Source organism: Polyodon spathula, chromosome 4 (genome assembly GCF_017654505.1).
Source record: "Polyodon spathula isolate WHYD16114869_AA chromosome 4, ASM1765450v1, whole genome shotgun sequence".
In the NCBI taxonomy this organism is placed as follows: domain Eukaryota; kingdom Metazoa; phylum Chordata; class Actinopteri; order Acipenseriformes; family Polyodontidae; genus Polyodon; species Polyodon spathula.
Window position 1 is genome coordinate 22,357,090 of NC_054537.1, and position 22,563 is coordinate 22,379,652.

Sequence of the window (22,563 nt, forward strand, 5' to 3'; positions counted from 1 at the left end):
CATGTATCTAAGAATGTTTAATTCCAAAATTATTAAAAAAAAATAAAAATAAATAAATGTTGCTTTGTCCCATAATCATATTACATTTTACAATAAAAAGAAAGTAGATTTATTGACAGTACTGCACTCTGTGTCATCAGAAACCAAGCCTTGCTGGCTTTCCCAGTTTGTTTACACAGCCTTTCTCCCTGAAGTCTTCTTACCACTCTGTTGTACGGTTAAACGGTTAATTGAGACTGTTCTATCTTCAAATATAAATATATTCACCTTTATAGGACAATAGTGTACCAGTAGAAATTCAACTGCCAGTAATATATTCAAAAGACACTGCTGCCAGGACAGAAGATACATGGTTATATTTATTAGATTTAAAGTTTAATTAATATTTGAATAGCTTAGTGCCAGTAAAATCCCATTGGTAGTAACATCTCCCTATATTTCCATCATATTATTCATGCTCTATATAGCGATTTATAAACTAGTTACCTGAGGGTAGTGACGTACTGCAGTTCGGTTTTTTGCCATTAGATGTCTCAATCTGATGCAGTGGTGTGTTGCAGAACCTACTTTAAAGTTAATCCGGAGAGAAAACCTTAGACAGACAAATTATTTTCAATAAAAAAAAAAAAAAAAAAAAAATGCAGAAATACGAGAAACTGGAGAAGATCGGCGAAGGTAAATGCAATACGTTATTTGACTGGTTACCGGATTTTTTTAAACTTATTTATTTATTTTTAAATATCTGTTTCGAGCTGTGTTACAATATGGGATGCATTTCATTCTCTGCCTTCCGTTTACTTAAATTTCCACTTCATCCTACCGCGGCCTACTCTTTCCCATGTAGCCTCGGTTCTCGAGTTACTGCGGGTTCTGGCTTGCAAAACTCTGAAGATTCGTCTGTTGGGCGGGGTATAGGGCTATGAAGCTTACGTATTTGTGTGAATGAATGAAGTAATTAATTAACGCGACTTAATATAGTGTAGCAGTACTGATCTTAATAAATACGACGAAGCCATTGAATGGGTTTAATTGTGGCTCTGTCGTTCACTTGCAATGTTATTGAGTGTGCATTGAATTTTGTATTCTTTTGCTTGATCAGCGATTCTATTTAGCCTATTCTACGCTGCACGAGAGTGCGTTTTGTGATGTGTGTGGTTTTTAAACAGTTCCCTCGAGTTAAATAACATTTAAAATAGCTTAAATCTTCCATGTGTTTATTTTTTTGCATGCTTTTATGCATTATTAAATCAGTATGGTTCTGTGATCTCTTTGTACAGGGAAACAGAGGTCGGGTTAGGTTTGTGGCTGTATTTGACAAGAGGTAGGCGGCTACCTGTTCGTCGATTGTTAAGGTTACAGTTCAGTATAAATGTGGTCTGTTTATTTGATGTACAGACTTGCGTCGTGTTTACTTATCCACAGTATAGGTGCACGGTTATGTTATGCGTATGTACTTTTCATTTCTGTACAAATTATTGTAGGCTATGCATATCATGTTGTCGATCTCAAGGCTTAAGCACAGCCCGAACTAGGTAGGCGAAGATGACAACTCAAACAAACAGCTTTTTACTAAATTACCGTTTAGACCAAACAACAACATCGCAGTCTTGGGCTTGCCACTCACATTAATGTTCCATTTTGGTAAAGCATTAACCATTTTGGGGAAAAAAACAAACAAACAAACAAAAAAAACAAAAAACTCACCACTGTATTTTATACACCTAACTGATTTTATCATAAATGTTTCTGATGTCCACCTAAACTGACACAAGCATTTCTTTAAATTATCATGGGGGGTAACTTTTTTACAAGATTACCTTGACTGTGTTTTGTTAATTTCTAGACTAAATTAACAAAACACACTGCATCACTAAAGGTGATGCAATGTGTTAAAATACTCTCTTCTGACTGCAATAAATGAAGCCCACTAATCAGCTTTTGTGAGTTTTGTTTAGAAGCTGCCCTGGTTGCAGAAACAGAAATTGCCTTCTGAAGTAGTTATTAAGACTGGTAAATAGCAATCCATGTAGGCAAACCCTTTAAGTTTCTCTGAATAGTTGTATTTCCAAATGCCTCCTTTGACATGCCTTAAGCTGACAGACATCACTCAAAACAGAAAGGAAAATTGTTAATTCCATGATGAAATTTCCTGCCTATTGTATTTTTCAGTACCAATCAATAAGCATGAGAATCCATCATCTGACAATCTAAATTAGATAACAATGCATTTTAGGAAGGCTAATTTCTTTGTTGATCTTGGCTGGAGTTTATTTTTGGTGTCAACAGCAAAGGCTGAGACATGGTTCAAGGTATAAGATGATTACATCGTATTCCTTTTCTGGTCAAATGAAATGTGTCACTTCTTTACTTACAAAATATAAGCATAAGCTTATGTGGAAGGTGCAGAGAAGTTTTCAGATTGTCAGGAGATGCTTTCTCATTATCACTGATTGGTACTGAAAAACTGCAAGGCAGGAAATGTCATACAATTAACATGTTTTTAACAGGTTACTTTCTGTTTTAATCAATCATTCTTTATTTTTTATATAGCGTCTTTTATAGTGGAACACCATCACAAAGTGCTTTACAAGATGCAGTAAATACAAGAAAGTCCATAATACTTCAAATACAGAGAAATGCATAATACATGATATACAATTAAATACAGAAAAAAATACATAATACATTAAATACAGTGGAAAGTACATCATAAATGAAATAGTACACTAAATACAGTGGAACGTGCATAATACATGATAATAACATAATACATGAAATAGTAGCAGCAGCTAATAGCAGAGATCATGCTTAAAGAGCATGGAAAGCAAGAGAGAACAGGAGGGTCTTGAGAGTTGATTTAAAGTGAGCGACAGTGGGAGCATCACACACCAAAGCTGGGAGAAAGTTCCAAAAAGTCGGACCTATGAAGCTAAATGAGCGTTGTCCAAGTGTTGTGCACTTTTGCTTCAGGATAACAAGCAGGCCAGAGTCAGAGGACCTCAGCTTGTGGTCAGGGACATAGTGAGTCAGTAGGTTGAGGAGGTACTCTGGTCCTGTGTGATGAAGGGCAGTGTAGGTGAGCAAGAGAGTTTTGAACTTAATCCTGAACTTTACAGGTAGCCAGTGAAACCTTTTAAGTGATACTTGCTGGCATAGAACATGTTAAAAAGCAACTTAGAAATAAAACTATTTAGAGAAATTTAAAGGGATCGACCCCACCCCCAGCTCCACAGTAATTCGAGCCCTGACATTTGCCTCTTTGCTGAAGGAAAAACATGTTTTTATCAATGTGTTCTATTAAATTGACAGCAGTGATAGAGTAAAATAATTACATAAATAAAATACCTTACATAGCTATTGCATGTATGCAACAGATAGCATTAATCTTTGTCTCTATATACTTCTTTTATAATAAATTTAACACAGAAATAAAAATAAGGGGTCAACAAATTAAAAAGAGATTTGTCCTGCCTCTAAGAAGAAATATAAAATGAAATGAGGACATGATTATTTGTAATTGTTTTGAACTGTTTGTATCATATACAGTACTCAACAATCAGTTTAAAATTTTTTTTCAAAGAAATTAAATGGGCACATGGAGATCTGAAACTGTTGTTTCATTATTAAAACAATAGTGGTGTATGGATATCTACCAGTGATTTAACCCTTTTTGAAAAGAAGTGCCGACCTATGGTAATATGCTGTAATATCAACACCCCCATGTGACCAGTTTTCACCATTCAAGATAGAATATTTAAAATACCAATTTTATAAAAGTATATACACGTGTGTGTATGCATATTAGCTGCTTTGTTCCGTAACTTCATAACCAGTCAACCAAACTAGAATATTAAAAGGCCACAATATTATACGCAACTTACTGTACGCATGTCATGTCACTTGTTTGAAATTAATGTTAGTAGAGGTTTGGTGAGAGAGCGCCTGCTTTGCCCAGCCTCCACCTGTTACACTTGTATCCTTTCTAACGTCCCAGGTGGGTAAGACTTTGCATTTCATTATTAAAGACCGGTGTCTCTTTTCAAACCCAGACTTTGCCAGGATATGAGTTACCCCTGTTTTTGTTTGTTTTTTTTTGTTTGTTTTTTTTTTTGGCCTCATAGAATAGTTCTAATTCTGTCCTGCTTGACTGCTTTCTTGAATTGAAGAAAGAGATCCATAACCAATAGCAAACATGTTGTTTTAAACCACATAAGTTAATAACATGTTATTGCATTTAATCAAAATCATCCCAAAACCAGTAAACTAAGCATTCACAGAGGGGTTTAAGTAACTGAATGATCCAGGGCCAGTGCTTATGAGGGGGAAGTGGGGACAACTCTACTGAGGCCTCAAGCTCAGAGGAGCCCCAGTAAATGACATGAAAATTTTAAAAAATATACGATAATTTGATGAGTAAAATAATAATTGCAAGCTTTTACAGACCTGATTGACAGCAATGTGTCAACCAGAACCTATCATGTATGGCTTCTGATATATAGGGTGGAAAGTTTGTCTTGACGCTATAGACTTGCTGCTCTGCCTCAGCAGCTAGGGTATCAAGCAACAGAGAGAGTAGACGCCCAACCCACCGAGCAATTCTGAAAGTACCATAGCGGTTTAGTTTAAGTGTTGTAGAGCATAATTAGTGATAAACAATTGCACATTAATCAAAGCGATGTACATTAAATCTATAAATTATAACACTTCAATAAGTATTAAGTAAATGTCAAGATGTCAAAAGGGTCAGCATTTCATATGTGACTCGTTTAATAAATAATGACAATAGTGGTAGGGACGCCCAGCCAACATGTACCAGGTTAAATTAGGACGATATGCTGCTGGCGCCCTGGTGTTTATCTTTTTTTACTGTATCATAATATATTTCAATCAAGCAGTCAATCTTTATTTTATATAGCGCCTTTCACGGTGGGCCACCATTATCAAGCACTTTACAAGACACAGTAATTCCATAATACTTTAAATACAGAGAAATGCATAATACATGATATACAGTAAAAAAAATAAAATAAAAAATGAATAATACATTCATTTCAATGGAAAGTGCATAATACCTGATAGTAGCATAATACATGAAATAGTACATTAAATATAGTGGAAAGTGCATAATAGATTAAATAGTAGCAGCAACACAGCAACTAATAGCAATATCAGGCTTAAAGAGCATGGAAAGCAAGAGAGAACAGTTGGGTCTCAAGAGCTGATTTAAAGCGAGCGACGGTGGGAGAGAGTTCCAAAGAGTCAGAGCCATGAAGCTAAAGGAGCGTTCTCCATGTGTGGCGCACTTTTCCTTGGGGATAACAAGCAGGCCAGAGTCGGAGGACCTCTGCTTGTGGGCAGGGACATTGCGGGTCTGCAGGTTGAGGAGGTACTCTGGTCCTGTGTGATGAAGGGCATTGTAGGTGTGCAGGAGAGTTTTGAAAATAATCCTGAACTTTATAGGTAGCCACAAGTATTTACAATTCTCTAGCCTTTAGTTAACCAGGTGTTTGTCTGTCTGTTCACAGGTACCTACGGAACAGTCTTCAAAGCCAAAAACAGAGAAACCCATGAAATTGTAGCCCTCAAAAGAGTACGTCTAGACGATGACGATGAGGTATCAGCTACTGTTGTCTTTTGATGTTTTTAAATAGAGTATGGTTTCTTAGTGGTCTAGGCTAGACCACTAAAGCTAACAAGCTATTCGAAATTCAATGAAACAGGGTAAACCGTGCAAACTACACAGACCTGTCTAAAGATTTACCTGTTGGATAAATGGTTTACACACACGTCGTTACTATATAATTTTAGTTCACTCATAACTAATTGATTTATGAGATACCGTATACAAAAAAAAAGAAGAAACTGAAGTAGACATGTTTCTAAAGGAGGCATTATTGGATAAATGGTTTTGCGCACCAAGTGTGAATTATATTAATTGCTTCACCATAAGATGTGCTGAATATTTGTATATATTGTATTAGGTAGTTTATGTCTGCTAATGTCTCAACGGGTGCTCTCATGGTTACTTAAATACTTAGATACATACTGTAAATACCTGCTGTACATAGGAACATTTTGCCTCACCAGGCCAGTTTAGTTGTACCTCATAATTTGTGAAAATGGAATTTGCATTAAGGGGTTATGGTGTTCTACTTAAACAGTTATACAATACCTGGTTGAAACGGGATAGCTGAGCGCTGACAAATATTTTGCACAATGTCGTTGGCTGAATGCATTATACAATGCTGTTCAATGACGTTTACTGTGACCTTAGTTTTTGATCTTGTTATCCTTTGGGCTAGAAATTACCCATCCCTGCATGAAATTGTGTTAAAAAATATCTCATGTAATATGAAGTTCAATGTATGAGCAAAAGGAAAAATGAAATTAAAATAATTACAGCAAATGAGGTTATAACATAACGCCACCACCAATTTGTGAATTTTAGGAATTGTTCAATTAAACGAGTTGTCTGATATTCTTTCAGGAATCACACAATGCTAAAGCAGCAGTCACAATGCAGTTTATTGAACCAAAAGTGTTGCCTTTTTACAGTCAACCAATCATTTAGTCTGGTACAGTGTGCATTCAGTTCTCTGCAAATTATAATCTGCAGTTAAGAAATTAATCTTTCTTGTTTTCTAGGGAGTACCAAGCTCTGCACTACGAGAAATCTGTCTTTTGAAAGAACTAAAACATAAAAATATAGTGAGGTAGGTGTATTTATTTATTTATTTGTTCGGTTTATTTGTTGTATTTAAATGTATCTTTGTGTTCTATTGGAGTTGTATGATTAAGGCTGTAAGGTTTTTTTTTTGTTTGTTTATTTAAGTGTGAAGTACAGTATTTGACATGTTTTAAATGTTTTGTATGCACAACTGTCTCCTTTTACTTTAAACCAGTGGTTCCCAACCTGTGGTCCGCAAGTAAACTCCAAAATTTGGTTAAACAGTTCTTTCAAAAGCCCATTTCTACACAGTCACATGTTGTGCTACAACTAAGCAACACAACAAACAGCTTTAACCTTGTGATATGTAATTCTAAGATATAATTGCATTTTCCCCTTTCTCTGTTTTCTTTTATTACGGGTGTGTTTATAAATTAATATACATTACAGCTACCTTTGATGCAATACCAAGCATCGCCTTCAAAGCCGCCATTAACTGAAACAGCTTTCTAATGTGAAACAAATACTAACTAAATAATTGTTACACATTGTAAACGCAAATTTGTCTTGTTGAAATTACAGACATCTTTTTTTAGCCAGCATTATTTGGAAACAAAAATTCACGTAAATCCACATGTTTCTAATCCGTGTTCTTTTTACTGCTTGTGTTCACGCTTCAGTGGGAAAAAAAAAAACCTAACCTGGCTGACCCAGCCTTTTCACTCTGCATAAAAGTAGCGCACTGTAAGTAAAAGTAGTGAACTGTACAGTGGTGGGAATGACTGATTTCAGCTCTGTTATTATATGGGTTTTTTCGGCCAGATTTAATATCTCAGACTATATGCCAAAAGGAAATTCTATTAGCATATCTGGAAGTAATGTGTACAGTCTGTGTGCCACCAATCCTGTTTAATGTACATATCACAGCCCACCAAAAGTGCTGTGTAACATCCTATAAACTCATTCAATCATTTTTTAAATTTTCAAATTGCTTCCCACGTCGCCTCGTCTTTGTATTCTGGTGTTTTTTTATGTGTACATCGAGCGAAGTTGGCAAAAAATAAATTGCATTAGAAATGGAGAGATTAATTTGCTACACAAGGTAACTGTTGCGGGGAACAGCACTGGCATTTACATTTATTGGATCTGAGGACGACGCAAGCCCCAGTGCATTATTTGTCAGGTTTTGTCAAACAAAACTCTTAAAACATTTATCTTTATCTACAAAACATTCAAAATGCGAGCAAAATAAAAAATTTAAGCAAAAGAAACAGGAGCTTTGTCATTAATAACTTTCACAAAATGACAACATTCCTTGCTGATGTGTGTGGCAAGTGGTCTGTGGGAAAAATCCAAACACACAAGGTGGTCCCTACATTGAGAAAGGTTGGAAACCACTGCTTTACACAATTCTACACTGCAGATTTACCATCAATCAGACTTGCCAGCAGCTCAGTGTTTGTCTATAGTTTATAGATTCTAAACCGTTAGTAATAAAATGTTCGTACCTAGATGTTTGTACCTAAAAGAAGCTGCCTTCGGTATGATCAAACTGTCTTTCTGATTTTATAGTGACTCAAACCTACCATTTTTTCTATCTAGGTTGCATGATGTACTCCACAGTGATAAGAAGTTAACCTTAGTGTTTGAATACTGTGATCAGGTAAGCCCCGTACAAGATTTTTGACATTTGAAATGTATACACTAGATGGATGCTGCTAGTCTTCATGGCATATCTGGGCATCTGGCATATTTTAACCCTTGTTAAAGTGTCACTATTATTTTATAAGTCAAATGGCAATAGTTTGAATAAAACATTGAATAAATGGTGTTGCATGAAAAAAAAAAAAAATATATTGAATGAAGAGGTCTCTGAACCCCTCATACTGTATGCTTAATTTTTTTTTCCTATTAGGTCAAAGAAGCTTGCCAGGGCTACTTCCAGCAGATCTCAGTTGTTAATAAAGAATTGCTTGGTACAACCTTTAGTTATAGTAGAAGGTTGGGAATATTTAAAACAGCGCGTGTGAAAATAAATTAGGCCTGACAAGCGCTGAATAAATGGACCGCTAAGGGTTAATTTCCGCATCGTCCCAGCTGCTACCCCTTAAAACCGACATTGTTTTGATCTACTACGCTCGACCTAGTAGGGGAGTGGTTTGAGCTACGTCACCGCACTGACGCGTTAAGGCTGGCCCAGGGCCTGCGTTGGGTTCACACAGACAGCTGGTCGGCCCTGAGGCAGCATTGATACTTTAGGCCACATCAAAAAGCTGGTCTAAATTTCACCCGGTCCAGGGCCACCTTTTCATTTTTCGAGCGTTCACACATGAGATAAGGCAGCCCTGGGCTGGCCTAAACCGCAAGTGTGAACGGGGTGTAGGTTTCAGTTTTACAAGGTTCAAGGTCCAAACATCTTGCTTAGAAGTAGGCAGGGTTATTTGTCTTTTGTGTGGTTGACAGCTTTATGTCATGGGTGCAGCATTGTACCTTCTAATGAGGATAAAGGGTAAAGCAGCTATAAATGGCAGAGATCATCTTTAAATAGAAACCATTATTGTGCTTTAAGAGATATATATATATATACTGTGTGTATGTACAACATTTCCACCAGTGTTAATTTTGGTATAAATGTGATTTGAATGTACTCTGTTTATCGCAGCTGCAATTGTCTCCACCTTTTACAGGATTTGAAGAAATATTTTGATAGCTGCAATGGGGACCTAGACCCTGAAATAGTAAAGGTGAGCTTGGAAATGTCTTGATGGGAAATGTTTTCTCCAAATTATTTGTTTGAATGTGCAGACATGGCCACAAGGTGGCATAAAGTGGTTTTCCGTGTTCTCATGTTTTTATGTTGGTGTGCTGAAGTTAAGGGATTGTATGTCTTCTTGTTGAAGTGTGTTTTTGCATAGTTTACTACTACTTAGCCTACCTGTGAAGGGTATACATGGCAGTCTTGGAGGCAAAAAGGCAAAACATAAATCTAACCCAAGGGTGCAATTTGGTACTCCTTCATAAAACAACAAAAAATAAGTACAGATAGCTTATTATGAAATTTGAGTTCAGACAAACCTAAATCAATGTTTTCTGAGTGATTCACACAGTAATTGTTTACAAGAATAAAACATAGGTCACTTTTCCATTGTAAAAATAAAATGGTGTAAAAAATCCAATTTAAAAACAACATAAACTTTCATAATGCAAAAATACAAAGGGTAATTTGGCAAAAAAATAAAAAATATTCAGGGTATTATTTACTAAACTCAGTCAGCAAGTCAACAAGAGCTAAATATAGCACCTTGCCTGTGTCCTGTAATTAATGTTTTTTTTTTTTTTTAAACCCTCTGCTGGTATGCCATGTGTTTCATAATTTAGGGTAAGCAAGTTCATCTGGATTTTCTATAACATGATGTTTGCTGGTGAAGCTAAAATGCTAAAAATAGTATTTTTTCAGAAATCAAAGTTTTTACGTAGAATTGGATATTATGAGTACATGCCACTGGTTCTAATTCATAGAAATCGTGAAATCCATGCTCACCATGAAAAGATACAGTCTTAGTGATACAACAGCACAAATAAGCGATGGCAGTGAAGGGAAAGTTAAACAAAGGACGATTTTCAGGTAAACCGTCAGTATGGAGTTTAATAATTTTATTAGCTGTTCGGTCTGCAGTGTCTTTGCAACTGTAGTTTCCTAACCGCTGTAACCTGTACAAACAAAGCCGCTTTGAAAAAAAACAAACAACAACCTGGAACTGGAAACTTCGTCTGGCGATGGAGAGTGCTCTGCATCACAGCGATGAACAGCTCGACATACGTAATGTCAGATGTTTACATTTGAAAGCCTTTTTATAGTTTCACAGTTCTTGAAATTTCCAGTTGCAAAGGATTTGCAGTTTTGTTATGGTGCATTGCTGGACACTCGATTCAGGAAAAAAAAAAAGGTATGCTGTTTTTAAGCATGCACATTCTAACCCCTTTCGTGAAAGCACACGTTTTACTAGTTAAGTGAGAATCTATTACACAAAAATAAATGAAAACGGAAATGGATGCACTTCTCTAGATTGTTTCGTTCGCTATTATGTTATCACGCCTACTCGTTTCATAACGCAGGGAGCTGCTTGAACCAGATTTTGGAAGCGCAGTCATTTGAGCTCAGTCGAACAGTGTCCTCTGCTTTCTTTGCACGACATTAAACAATGACAGTACGTCTTTCTCGTGGGAGGTGCCCAGTAAAAAGAATAGCAACAGTAATTCATTATAATAATGCGTCATTTTCTCACAGGATGAGATTAGACAGATTTAAACTGAATTTTGACAGAACGGGCCAGCTGACTGAGCAAGTTTGTTAATGGGTTGTAGATCAGATGTGCCATTGCAGCTGGGGCAAGTTTTGCTGTAAGTTTTTTTTAATTTTGAGGCAAGCAGCTTGGGCACCGCGGCAATTGTAGCCAGTGCTGTTGGTTATGTCTTTCCCTGTAATACAGTAGAACTAAGTGCTACCATGCATTTTCTTCATGGGCCAGTACAGTGAATTTACAAGGGTAGGGGAGTTTAGCCCATAGTACACCTGGAAGAGTTACACAGGAAGTTCACAAAAACTAGATCATTGTTTAATATTTTTATTTTTTTTTTACTTCAAATACTTATTACTTTTCGAAATTAATAATTCTAGAGTATATTGTAGTAAGCTTATCATCAGTTATACCAGGTTGTTGTGGCAAACAATAGTCTGGTATTATAATGTGAAAAAATTAAATGAATACATTCCAGTAAATAGGTTAAACGATTCTTGCAAAATAGAATGAAGACTAAATACTTAAAACAATTTTCTGTTTTTCCTTTAGTCCTTCATGTACCAGTTGCTAAAAGGTTTGGCTTTTTGCCATAGCCGGAATGTGCTGCATAGAGACCTCAAGCCTCAGAATCTTCTTATTAACAGGGTAAGATAATCTATGGGATGTGCATTTATATATATATATATATATATATATATATATATATATATATATATATATATATATATATATATATATATATATATATATATATATATACACACACACACACACACACACACACTGAGTGTACAAAACATTAGGAACACCTTCCTAATATTGAGTTGCACCCCCTTTTGCCCTCAGAACAGCCTCAATTAGTCAGGGGCATGGACTCTACAAGGTGTCGAAAGCGTTCCACAGGGATGCTGGCCTGTGTTGACTCCAATGCTTCCCACAGTTGTGTCAAGTTGGCTGGTAGTGGATCTCTACTCCGAATAGCTCGTTCCATCTCATCCCAAAGATGCTCAATTGGATTGAGATCTGGGGACTGGGCAGGCCACTGCAGTAAGCTGAATTCACTGTCATGTTGAACCATTCCTGGACAATCCTAGCCTTGTGGCATGGGGCATTATCCTGCTGAAAAAATCCATTAGCAGATGGATACACTGCTGCCATGAAGGGATGCACCTGATTGGCAGTGATGTTCAGATATCCTGTGGCATTCAAACGTTGCTCCACTTTTATCAAGGGGCCCAATGTGTTCCATGAAAACACACCCCACACCATCACACCACCACCACCAGCCTGCAATGTTGACATGCGGCATGATGGATGCATGTACTCATGTGGTTTTCTCCATACCCTAGTCCTCCCATCAGTGTGAAACAGCAGGAACTGGGATTCATCAGACCAGGCAATGTTTTTCCAATCCTCCAGTGTCCAGTGTTTTCGTTCCTTAGCCCACTGTAACCGCAGTTTCTTGTACTTTGCTGATAGAAGTGGAACTCTGTTAGGTTGTCGGCTGCCATACCCCATTCGTGTCAAGGTATGACGAGTTGTGCATTCTTTTATGGGTCTTTCGGCACCAGTGTTGTACTGGACTGTTAGTTGACTAACTGTAGCCCGTCTGTTGCTCTGCACAATTTGTGTCAGCCTCCTTTGGCCTCTTTCATCAATGAGCCGTTTTCGACCACTGGGCTGCCGTTGGCTGGATGTCCTTTGGGTGGTGGATCATCCTTGATACACACGGGAAACTGTTGTGCATGAAAGCCCAGCAGCGTTGCAGTTCTTGACACACTCAAACCGGCGCGCCTGGCACCTACTACCATATCCCGTTCAAAGGCACTTAAATCTTTTGTCTTGCCCATTTACCCTCTGAATGGCACATATACACAATCCATGTCTCAATTGTGTCAAGGCTTAAAAATTCTTCTTTAACCTGTCTCCCTTTCATTTACACTGATTGAAGTGGATTTAACAGGTTACATCAATAAGGGATCATAGCTTTCACCTGGATTCACCTCATCAGACTATTTCATGGAAAGAGCAGGTGTTCCTAATGTTTTGTACACTCAGTGTATGTGTGTGTGTGTGTGTGTGTATATATATATATATATATATATATATATATATATATATATATATATATATATATATATATATAAAATAAGTTTGAGAAAAAGGAAGACTGCTGTGTACCAAAATGATCAATAAGAAAAAAGAAAAAGAACAGGATATTTTAGGTACTTAAAAAAGGTAGAATAATTGATTACAAATCAATTATCAGGACGTTATGGATTATAAGTCCTTCATCAGCTGAATACAAAAAAAAACAGTACTTTAAAAAGTTGATAATTTTTTTTTTTTTATCAACTTCTTAAAGTACTGTTTTTTCTTTGTTTTTTTCTTTTTTCTTATTGATCATTTTGGTACACAGCAGTCTTCCTTTTTCTCAAACTTTACATATATATATATATATATATATATGAATGAACATAACACAAATGACCTACAATGTGAAGAAATACAATTAGATAGCGTGCAATATAGAAGAATAAAGGATTACATAGAAATGTATAGTACATTTTTACATTATTAACTATGTAGTAAATTACATCACAAGAACAGTAATAGGTTTAAACAGAAATAAGTGAGTGTAGTTGCCGTGGCATCAAAGACCTATAAGTACCTTCACTGTTTTCCTTGACAAAGGTAAGTTAAACATACCGAAACATAGGGAAGTTGGCTCTTTTTAGCAAGAACTTAGAGGGCTTGAAACTCCTACTAGCGCTACACCAGTCCTGGGTTTCAGAACTACCTGTAATTAAGTAAATTATTGAAATGGTCAGGTTTCCTGTCTATAACTGTGATCAACCCCTATTAGTAAACCTATAGATTCAGGTGTGACGTATTCATGAAATGACAAGTATGATCAGTTCAGAGCAGATTCACCAGGGGCCTGATTGGTCCCACTCCCAGGACTTAGTCATTTCAATAATATGCATAAACAATGAAAGTTCTGAAACCAGGACTGAGTGCAATGATCGTTCAGGTAGCACGCCCTGCATTAACTACATTAGCCCAAAAGGTACAAATATTCACTATGAGAAATTATAGAAGTGGATTCTCAATCCCATTTCCTTCAGTGAATCTAGACAGGGAGAGGGTGCTAACTGACTCCCTTTCTTGGGTACTTTTTTTGTACTGTTGCTTTTCATGTAGTTTTATGATAGTTTTATTCTGAAATACATTATAAAAGAATAAGCAGCTCTAACTAATGCACCTCTATTTGTTTTTTTTTTTCAGAATGGCGAGCTCAAACTAGCGGATTTTGGATTAGCTCGTGCATTTGGAATACCTGTCAGATGTTACTCAGCTGAGGTATGTGCCTTTTTGGGTGTGTTTCAGCCCCTTTTCCATTACAAACAGTTGCTATCATCAACACCTGGTTTGTAGTGCTTTTTAAAACAAAAAGTTACAGCACGCTCATTTCTGTGTAAATCCCCCTTAAACTATTTCCATGTCCCAAGGACAGTTCATATAAAAATGTTTTTTGAAGTGGCGACTGCGTACCGTTGCAGTGTAATAGAAAGAGATCTGAGGGCTTCTTCGTGAAGTCACCAGTTTCAGAAGGATTCTCAGATTGTGAAAATCTGATATTACGGTTTGTTCTGCTTTCCTGATCTATAGGGACATCCAAAGTTTTTGATGAAAGGTCTGGTGGAATGGCTTTCTGTTAATTTTGTTTTTGCTTTCAAGTTAAGTCTGTGCTTTCAACTTAAACGGCATTATGCAACGTGTAATATAAATGAAAAGCATTTCCTAGTGAACTGCAGGCTGCAATATAGTAGTATTAAAAAGAAGCTTAATAATTTAACGTTAAGCCTCATCCTATGGACTGTATTTCTTATGGTGTTTTATGTAATGTATGAAACTCTAAATCCAGCAGGTATGATTTTAATCTGTGGTGGGCACGTTTCTTTTCTAGGTTGTCACATTATGGTACAGGCCTCCAGATGTGCTGTTTGGTGCCAAGCTGTATTCCACCTCAATTGATATGTGGTCAGCGGGGTGTATATTTGCAGGTAATCTACACTATGTGAACCCTGCATAAATACAGTTTGAGAAATAATCACAATCACTGTTCATGATATTACACAGGAAACAATTACATATTTGAGTTAGTCAAAGGCATGTACGCAATCGTTTTTTTCAGTGGCCTATAGGATACACAGACAGATATTTCAACTGTGATATTGTAATATTTAACAAAGATGTTAATGGTTCTGTATTTTTCTCCTCTTTGTGTTTTCAGAGTTAGCTAATGCTGGAAGGCCGTTGTTTCCAGGAAATGATGTGGACGATCAGCTGAAGAGGATTTTCAGATATCCTTTAAAAGCAGTGAAGTGGAGTTACAGTAAATAAGCAAGCTCCAAACAAGGTTTATTCAGAGATGTAGTTTCCAGTATGCATAATCAATGCCAAGCCTATATTTGCTTCTGTGATAATCGGAGCCGGATTAAAGGATGAGGGAGCCTTATGCATATTATGTCAAATGCTGTTTTTGGCATATTGGTTATCACAAGTGATAATCATTAAACCTTACTGTTAACGATCATTTTAATTTACATTCAAACATCTTTGGGAACATAGAACACAAAATGATGCAATATGGATCACAACATATAAAAGCTTCAGTCTCAGGCAGTAAAGTACAAAAGTATTATCAAGTGCATAATATAACATGCACTGGGGTTAATGGGTCAGTGGTTTTCTTAGTTTATCAGAAAGTCCAGCATTTGTTATATATAAATTAGCAGCAGAACGATGTATATATCAAAATAATTATTTTTTTTTCTTTCCCAAACCTGTTAGATTCCTTCTACGAATCAGTAGTAGCATTGCATGCAATAGAATAAAACAATCTAGTTTAACCAAAAAGGAGAATAACTTTTCTGGCTTTTTACTTCTTTTTTTTGTGTGTGTAGATATAATAGGGAGAGAAACAAACACTATAGACTTAAACCGTTCTTGCCGGCTGCAGACATCCAAATTTGAATTTCCTTGAGTCTCCCGCATTGTACATGTCTACCTTTACCTGCCTTTTTTTCTAAAATTCCAACCCCCTAATTAAAAAGGAACATTTCTAAAATTTAAAGAGGCATACGGTGCACATTTGAGACAGGACAGGTTTATAAATTGGCCCTAAAACAAATAAATTAATGCATAAATGGATGCATAATGTATACATGCATACATTTTGTATCCTGCAGACTGATGCCTCTGATGTAGGACTAGGGACTGATCTCTCCCACGAGGTAGAGAGCGTGGGAAATTTGGTATTGTACATAAGTAATCGAGAAAGAAATGCCCCACAAAGCAAGCTTCTGTGCGTCTCTATTGCTGTGTGACCTGTGCCCGCTCACAGGCAGTTTTTGTAAAATGTCCTAAACAAACTGCGATCTTGGGGGTGGGGGGGGAGCCCAGTTCTGCTGGGGGCCCCACGCTGTAGCGTAATTTACTTGTAGGTTAATCCGGCCCTCGTGATGATCACACCATATTGGCATTGTATAGAGTGGACAAAAAGGGAGAGTAGACTAGACTATAATGCTAGATTTTTGCACATTCCCATCACCTGACACCTCCCATGGTATCTTCAATTACTCTAGAGGTGTGATTATTTGAATAGATCACAGTATTTGGGGATTAATAAGGTTTAATATACATATCTCTAAATTAGGGCAATGTAAGAATATTGCCGAGACCGCCACCTGCTGGTGCAAGACAATATAAAAAATGGGTTTAGTTAGTATGTACAGTAGAGTCCTGCTTCGGGTCGGGTGCCCTCAGATGACCCACAAAGCGGGTTGGGTTTGGGTTGGAATGTGAACTCTTTTGGTGGTTCAGGTGTGGGTCAGAAAATTGCATTTCTGGATCAGACTCAGGAATCACCGAAAATGTTTTCTGTCCTTTCAGTGTACTCGTCTGTAGCCCTTTCCCAAATAACGTATTAGAAGGTCATTGTATTTCCTGCACTAAAGTGAGAGGCAATTAGGGAGGAGTCAGCTGACTGAGCAGTGTTCTGGGTTTGTATTGCCGCTTGTTTGATATGTCGCAAGATCCTTTTATCACGTCTGCTTGGTGATATAAAAAAATGTCTGCGGACGAGGTGAAACAAAAGATAGCGTAGGGTTTGTCATGTAGTGGATAATTGTTTGAGAGGTAAATCAGAAGTGTGGAATTCCTTTTGGAATCATAGTGAATGAAAATAATGAACATATGACTGGATTTGTTGCTTGTAAAACCTGTTGTTATGTGTTTTTGTGTACGACAGCCATAAAACTGGTACATAATCTCTGCAACAGCAAAGGAGTATCTCCCTTTCAACTGGTGGCACAAAAGGAATAGACAGGTATTTTAGAGTAAAGTAAGTAGATAGTTAATATGTTTCTATGTTAAAATATATCCAGACCACTAGAGAGGCTACACAGCATGTTAACTTTATTGTATAAACTCAATCTGAGGAGAATGGTAGAGATATCTGTGTGTGAATGTGAGAGCGTGAGAGAGTCAGTTGGCACAGGCAGTAGGTAAAGGACAAACACTTGCAGGTTCGGGTCAGGTTGCAGGTCTTATTAAAGCAGGTCGGATCGGGTCGTGGGTAAGAAGACGGTGTTGCAGCGGGTTCAAGTCAAGTCCTGTAGTAGCGGGATCAGGTCGGAAGCAGGTCATAAAAATCGAATCCGCGCAGGACTCTCATGTACAGTACTCTTTGTTTCTTTTTACATAAAATTCAGCCAGAAAATAAAAGGTTAATGGCAGGCACATAACTTTTTCCTTAATGCGACTACATTGTTGGGGACACCGACTGAGGAGCAGTGGCCCACCATGACCAAACTTCCAGACTACAAGGTAAGGAGTCTCTCTGATGATTCTAATGATCAGAAGAGTCTGCGGTAAATATAACACAACAGGATGCACTGTAATACAAAATGGATGGGAGGGATGGATGGAGACTTGGCTTGTGGTTGTTGGATCATGTTAAAAGTGAAAGGAGTGGTGGTCTCAATCTGGCTTCCAGTGAGCATTAGTCTACAGAAATTAAAAAGACCATGACTTGGATTGGGAAACCTTGAAGGCATATAAATACAAGCATAATTTTTATAATGTAAAAGTTAATTGTAATCCTGTTGATTGTCTTCTGTTTTTGTTTGTTTTTGGAAAGGGCTATGTCTACTTTTGTAATTGCCTGCAACTGTCCATACGGTAGCTGGGTGTTGCCTTGTTGATGAAGGGCTTTTACTCACCAAGTGCATTTTTTGCAGCCCTACCCCATGTATCCAGCAACAACCTCACTGGTGAATGTTGTTCCAAAACTGAGTGCAACAGGACGGGATCTGCTACAGGTTGGGGTCATTAAAATAAATAAATACACCCACCCTTAGTTATACTGCCTATCGCTATACTGCAGATTCGGCTATATAACGGTGCTGGAGTTGGCTGCCCATTTTTACAGTCTAACTGTGCATGCCTTGGGTGCGCTATACATACACAGTTTCACTTAGAACAAAACAAAAATATACAAAACAAATAAAAACAAGTATTAATATCATACTGTTATAACATACACACGCATTGCACAACAAAGCAAATTAAATATCTACTTGCTGAAGCGGTTTTTATTTTAGACAACAAGGTGTTCACTTGTGGCAGCAGCAATACACTAGCAAAAGTCACAGGGCAGTGACGTCAGCTCCCTAGCAACTAGCCTCCTATGTTGAGAATGGGATTCTTTCAATGCGGTGGGTTTGGGCATTTGAGAAAGGAGAGGAAGACTCATGAAATTAACTGGAGACTGAAGTTGATGAGAAGCAATTACCCTCCGCAGTACGAATTAAAACGGTGCGCTGCTTTCTATACTAAAATGAGTAAAAGCGGGTGCGTAGAGGACTTGCATTGGACCCTGACGCCCCTGATAAAACGAGGGAGTGGTTGTACAGTATTTGTTATTAGCCTATTTGTTTTTCTATGGATCTCTCGCTGTATCATGGCCCTTGATATATAGCGGATTTGTATTGGACCCCGACGCTCGCGATATATCGAGTGGATGCTGTATATCCTTGAAAACGTTTGGACCTTCACATATAATTTAAATCATACAGCGATGACTTAGCACAGAGGGTAGCAGAGTAGTCAGGGTATGGAATGGGTTATGAAACCACGTTATTGATCAGCTTCAAAGAAATGGATGATCATGGGCCAAATGGCCTCTTCTAGTTTGTAAGTCTTTGTATGTTCTTTTATTCTTATTACTCCACTATCTGTTTTGCAGAATCTACTGAAGTGTAACCCAGTCCAGCGGATCTCAGCAGAGGACGCCTTGCAGCACCCATACTTCGCTGATTTCTGTCCTCCATAAACAATTGCCAAACTCCAGTAACACAACTCAGTCTGACCTCCTGCATCTAATGCGCTTAATTCCAGTTTTTAATACAGGACCCATCCATCACTGGCAAACCTTCAAGGAACCAGGAGCAAAACCTGCTGGCTTCGACTGTCTTACACTGCCTGAAGCAACACAGTCTTGGTGGTGAACATCTCATTCTCTGTCTTGCTTTCTTTTTGACTCCAGCACATGCACATTTAAGACTTAATTTACAGTCACGCAGATACACACGTGGGCCCATGCATGCTGTAAAAAACATGCTGGTACAAGAAGTTTTAACAATATGATCTGTTTTGCTGTTTTGGACAGTTGGACAGTGCCCTCCTTTCAGACAAACTCCATTACAAATTTGCACTTTGCTTTTTTTTTTTTACTTTTGACTAGGAATAAGATAACATTATAATGCTCACAGGGACTGTATGAAAATAAGTGGGACATGTTTCTCAGTGTTGTGATGATTTTGGGTGAAATTTGAATTCCCAGATTGCCAGAATTATTTATTTTTTTTTATAATTATTTTTTAGGTTAAATATTTTGACATTAACATGACCAGTTGCTGCGTATATCAGGCTTTAAATCTCATTCCCCCACAATTTCCACAGATGTCCTTCATTAAGTAACCACTAGCCATGTCTATCTGGGGCTACAATTTGATATACCTAAAGTGAGAAAGTACTGTACTGGCTTTTTTGGTGCATCATTCATATGAAAACCGTGTTCCCCTTTTAATGAGTGGTGAAATCCAGAAATAATCGTGAACTGAGAAAGGGGCCAAAAGCAGACCAGAGCTGCAGCTGATGCATTTGTTATGTATTGCCTGACTCGCAGTGACTGTGTTTAAAGATATTGTGAAAAGTATCTGTCTGTCCATTGCACAGGTAGCTCATTTGAACTCTGCTGTTGTTTAAAGCTGTCATGATACTGACCACTTCTTGCACTTGTTGAAATGTTAGAAAGGATAGATTTAAATGTATTGCTGTTATTTATTAACAATGTTCTCCTGCTTAAAGGAATATTTACAAAATGAGTACAAAATGCATTATTTAGTATTACACATACTCTAGAACAGGGATCCCCAACCCTGGTCCTGGAGAGCCCCTATCCAGCAGGCTGTATAGGTCTCTTTACATCATCAGTGGCTAAAGATCTGGAACACCTGTTAATCTTGAATAAATAAGCCAATAATTGGTTCAATTAAGTAACTGAGAGATTGGTTGAGATTGGACCAGGGTTGGAGACCCCTGCTCTAGAAGGATGTGCGTGCGCCTGTGGTGGTTTAATTATTTAGTGCAGTTGTGTTTCAAGTTTTCTTCACTATGATTTTTAGTAAGCAAATAAAGATGTTGGATTCTACAGGGTGCACTTTAGACTGTTTGACATTCATTCATGAAGGATCATTTCTCATTTACTTCTGTTTCCGGTTGCTGGGAGCGAATCTTACAGTAAATTAAGTGACTGACATGGATTACACTATGTAACACAATTTTTGTTTCTATACTTTTGAGGCATAAGCAATTAGGAAATAACACTTACTACCCAGGAAGAAAAAAAAATAAAAAATTTGTTACACAGTGTTATATGATCCTCTGGATTTATTGTCCACGTTTTTGTTTCACCCAGTTAATTTACCGGTACATGTTTTTACCACTGCTGCAAAGAAATAAGCAAACAAAGAGCTGTACATTGCACCACAGAGAGCTAAAAGCACCTGCCACCAACTCACCTCCAACCTCTGCTTTGTAAAAGCATTGTAAAGCATAGAGAGGTATGGTAAAGTATATAAAAAATAAAACATGGCAAACCAGGGTAAACTATGGTAAATGCATTGTTTAGCCATGGGAAAAGCGCAAAACGTTTTTAATGGTAAAAAATGCTTTTTGGCAGAATTATGATATTTGATAGAATATTTCACACACCGGGACATCTTTGGTATATGACACAGCTTGCTTTTTTCAGAGCAATTTACAGCACTGGGAATCAACCTATTTGTGATTGTTCTGGGAATACCTTTGAAAATAAGGGGTTGATGCAATCCACGTGGATTCCCTACTATAGTAACATGCTATAAAAAAAATCAAGCCGTGACTTATCCCCAAAACAGGAATGATTATTCAACGCTGCATATTGATCGCCTTCTCACTACAGTGTAACTAGTATTGTATAGAGATGTATATTATGAGCCAGCATTGCAAGGAAGCACCAGGAGTTTGTTTTAGTATGAGAAAAAAATCTAAAAAATGTTCCTGCGGGCGATTGTGTGCATGTATTTGAACTTATGATAAGATTAAAATGCATTACTGTGTTAAAGGGGTGCAGAGGGCATGGAAGCTTTTTTTTCCCTTCATGTATTATAGATGGATTTTAATCCATCCCCAGTGTATATTATATGTAGGGCTTCTGAGTTTTAATCATTAAAACCGATAAAACTACAGAACCCATAAAGGGACATCGTGAAACATCTCGTGCTAACCAGATACTGTCTCTTGCGCACAAGTTAATATATTGCTGACTGCAGCAGACACCTAGTGTTCTGAATGGATAGAAAAGGAAGACAATCCCTGTATTTTCCTCATGGCATAACAACTGTGCAAAACTGGTGTGCTTTTAACTTATGCTGTTTTAACGTAAATACATTATTTACTGCTTCCAGTTATATTCTCTTACTGTCTGGAACATTTCACCCGTTTACAAAAGCAAATTCAGTCATGTCTCGGCGATTTGCGAGTTATGAATGGGACAGACACAGCGATGACCGAGCCCGATCCTGCTTTTGTTTCAGAAAGTGGGTGCAAAATGTAGCTCATCTACAAAAAGGACAGTATTGCATAGACTGAGAGAAATTACAAAAGTAGAGAAAATCAAGTAAGGCTACCACAATCTCTAACAAGTATTGTGTCATTAACCACGGTAAAGTTAGGTTGATATTGCATATTTGCACATTTTCTGCATTCTACGTCAAATAATAGTTCATAGCTCTACATGCAAACTCGCAAAGGAATGTTATTTCACCTGATTTGTAGCTCTCATTGATTCGTTCTGAATACTTTAAAACCACCCCAACTACTGAGTGGCAGCAGATTCCTACACTTCTATTGGAAGATTGTGACACACTTGCGAGATTTAAAACGAGATTACAAGAACTGGAGAATTGTTAAAACTATGTTACA

At 37.4% G+C, this 22,563-nt stretch overlaps 1 protein-coding gene across 2 annotated transcripts; it reads left to right on the forward strand.

Annotated features, from left to right (window-relative positions):
* The first annotated feature begins 525 nt into the window (after nucleotides 1-525).
* Nucleotides 526-20,542, forward strand: cdk5 (cyclin-dependent kinase 5). Of its 2 annotated transcripts, XM_041247442.1 has the most exons (12): nucleotides 529-675; nucleotides 5,526-5,614; nucleotides 6,646-6,713; nucleotides 8,270-8,330; nucleotides 9,355-9,411; nucleotides 11,518-11,613; nucleotides 14,257-14,331; nucleotides 14,939-15,035; nucleotides 15,266-15,335; nucleotides 17,802-17,862; nucleotides 18,276-18,356; nucleotides 19,283-20,542. In XM_041247442.1, exons 1-12 carry the CDS (start codon nucleotides 639-641, stop codon nucleotides 19,367-19,369), a joined length of 879 nt encoding a protein of 292 aa, XP_041103376.1. In that variant the 5' UTR covers nucleotides 529-638; the 3' UTR covers nucleotides 19,370-20,542. The 2 variants fall into 2 exon arrangements, with proteins under 2 accessions (XP_041103377.1, XP_041103376.1); XM_041247443.1 differs by lacking the exon at nucleotides 18,276-18,356 and having other exon boundaries at nucleotides 526-675.
* Nucleotides 20,543-22,563: the final 2,021 nt, after the last annotated feature.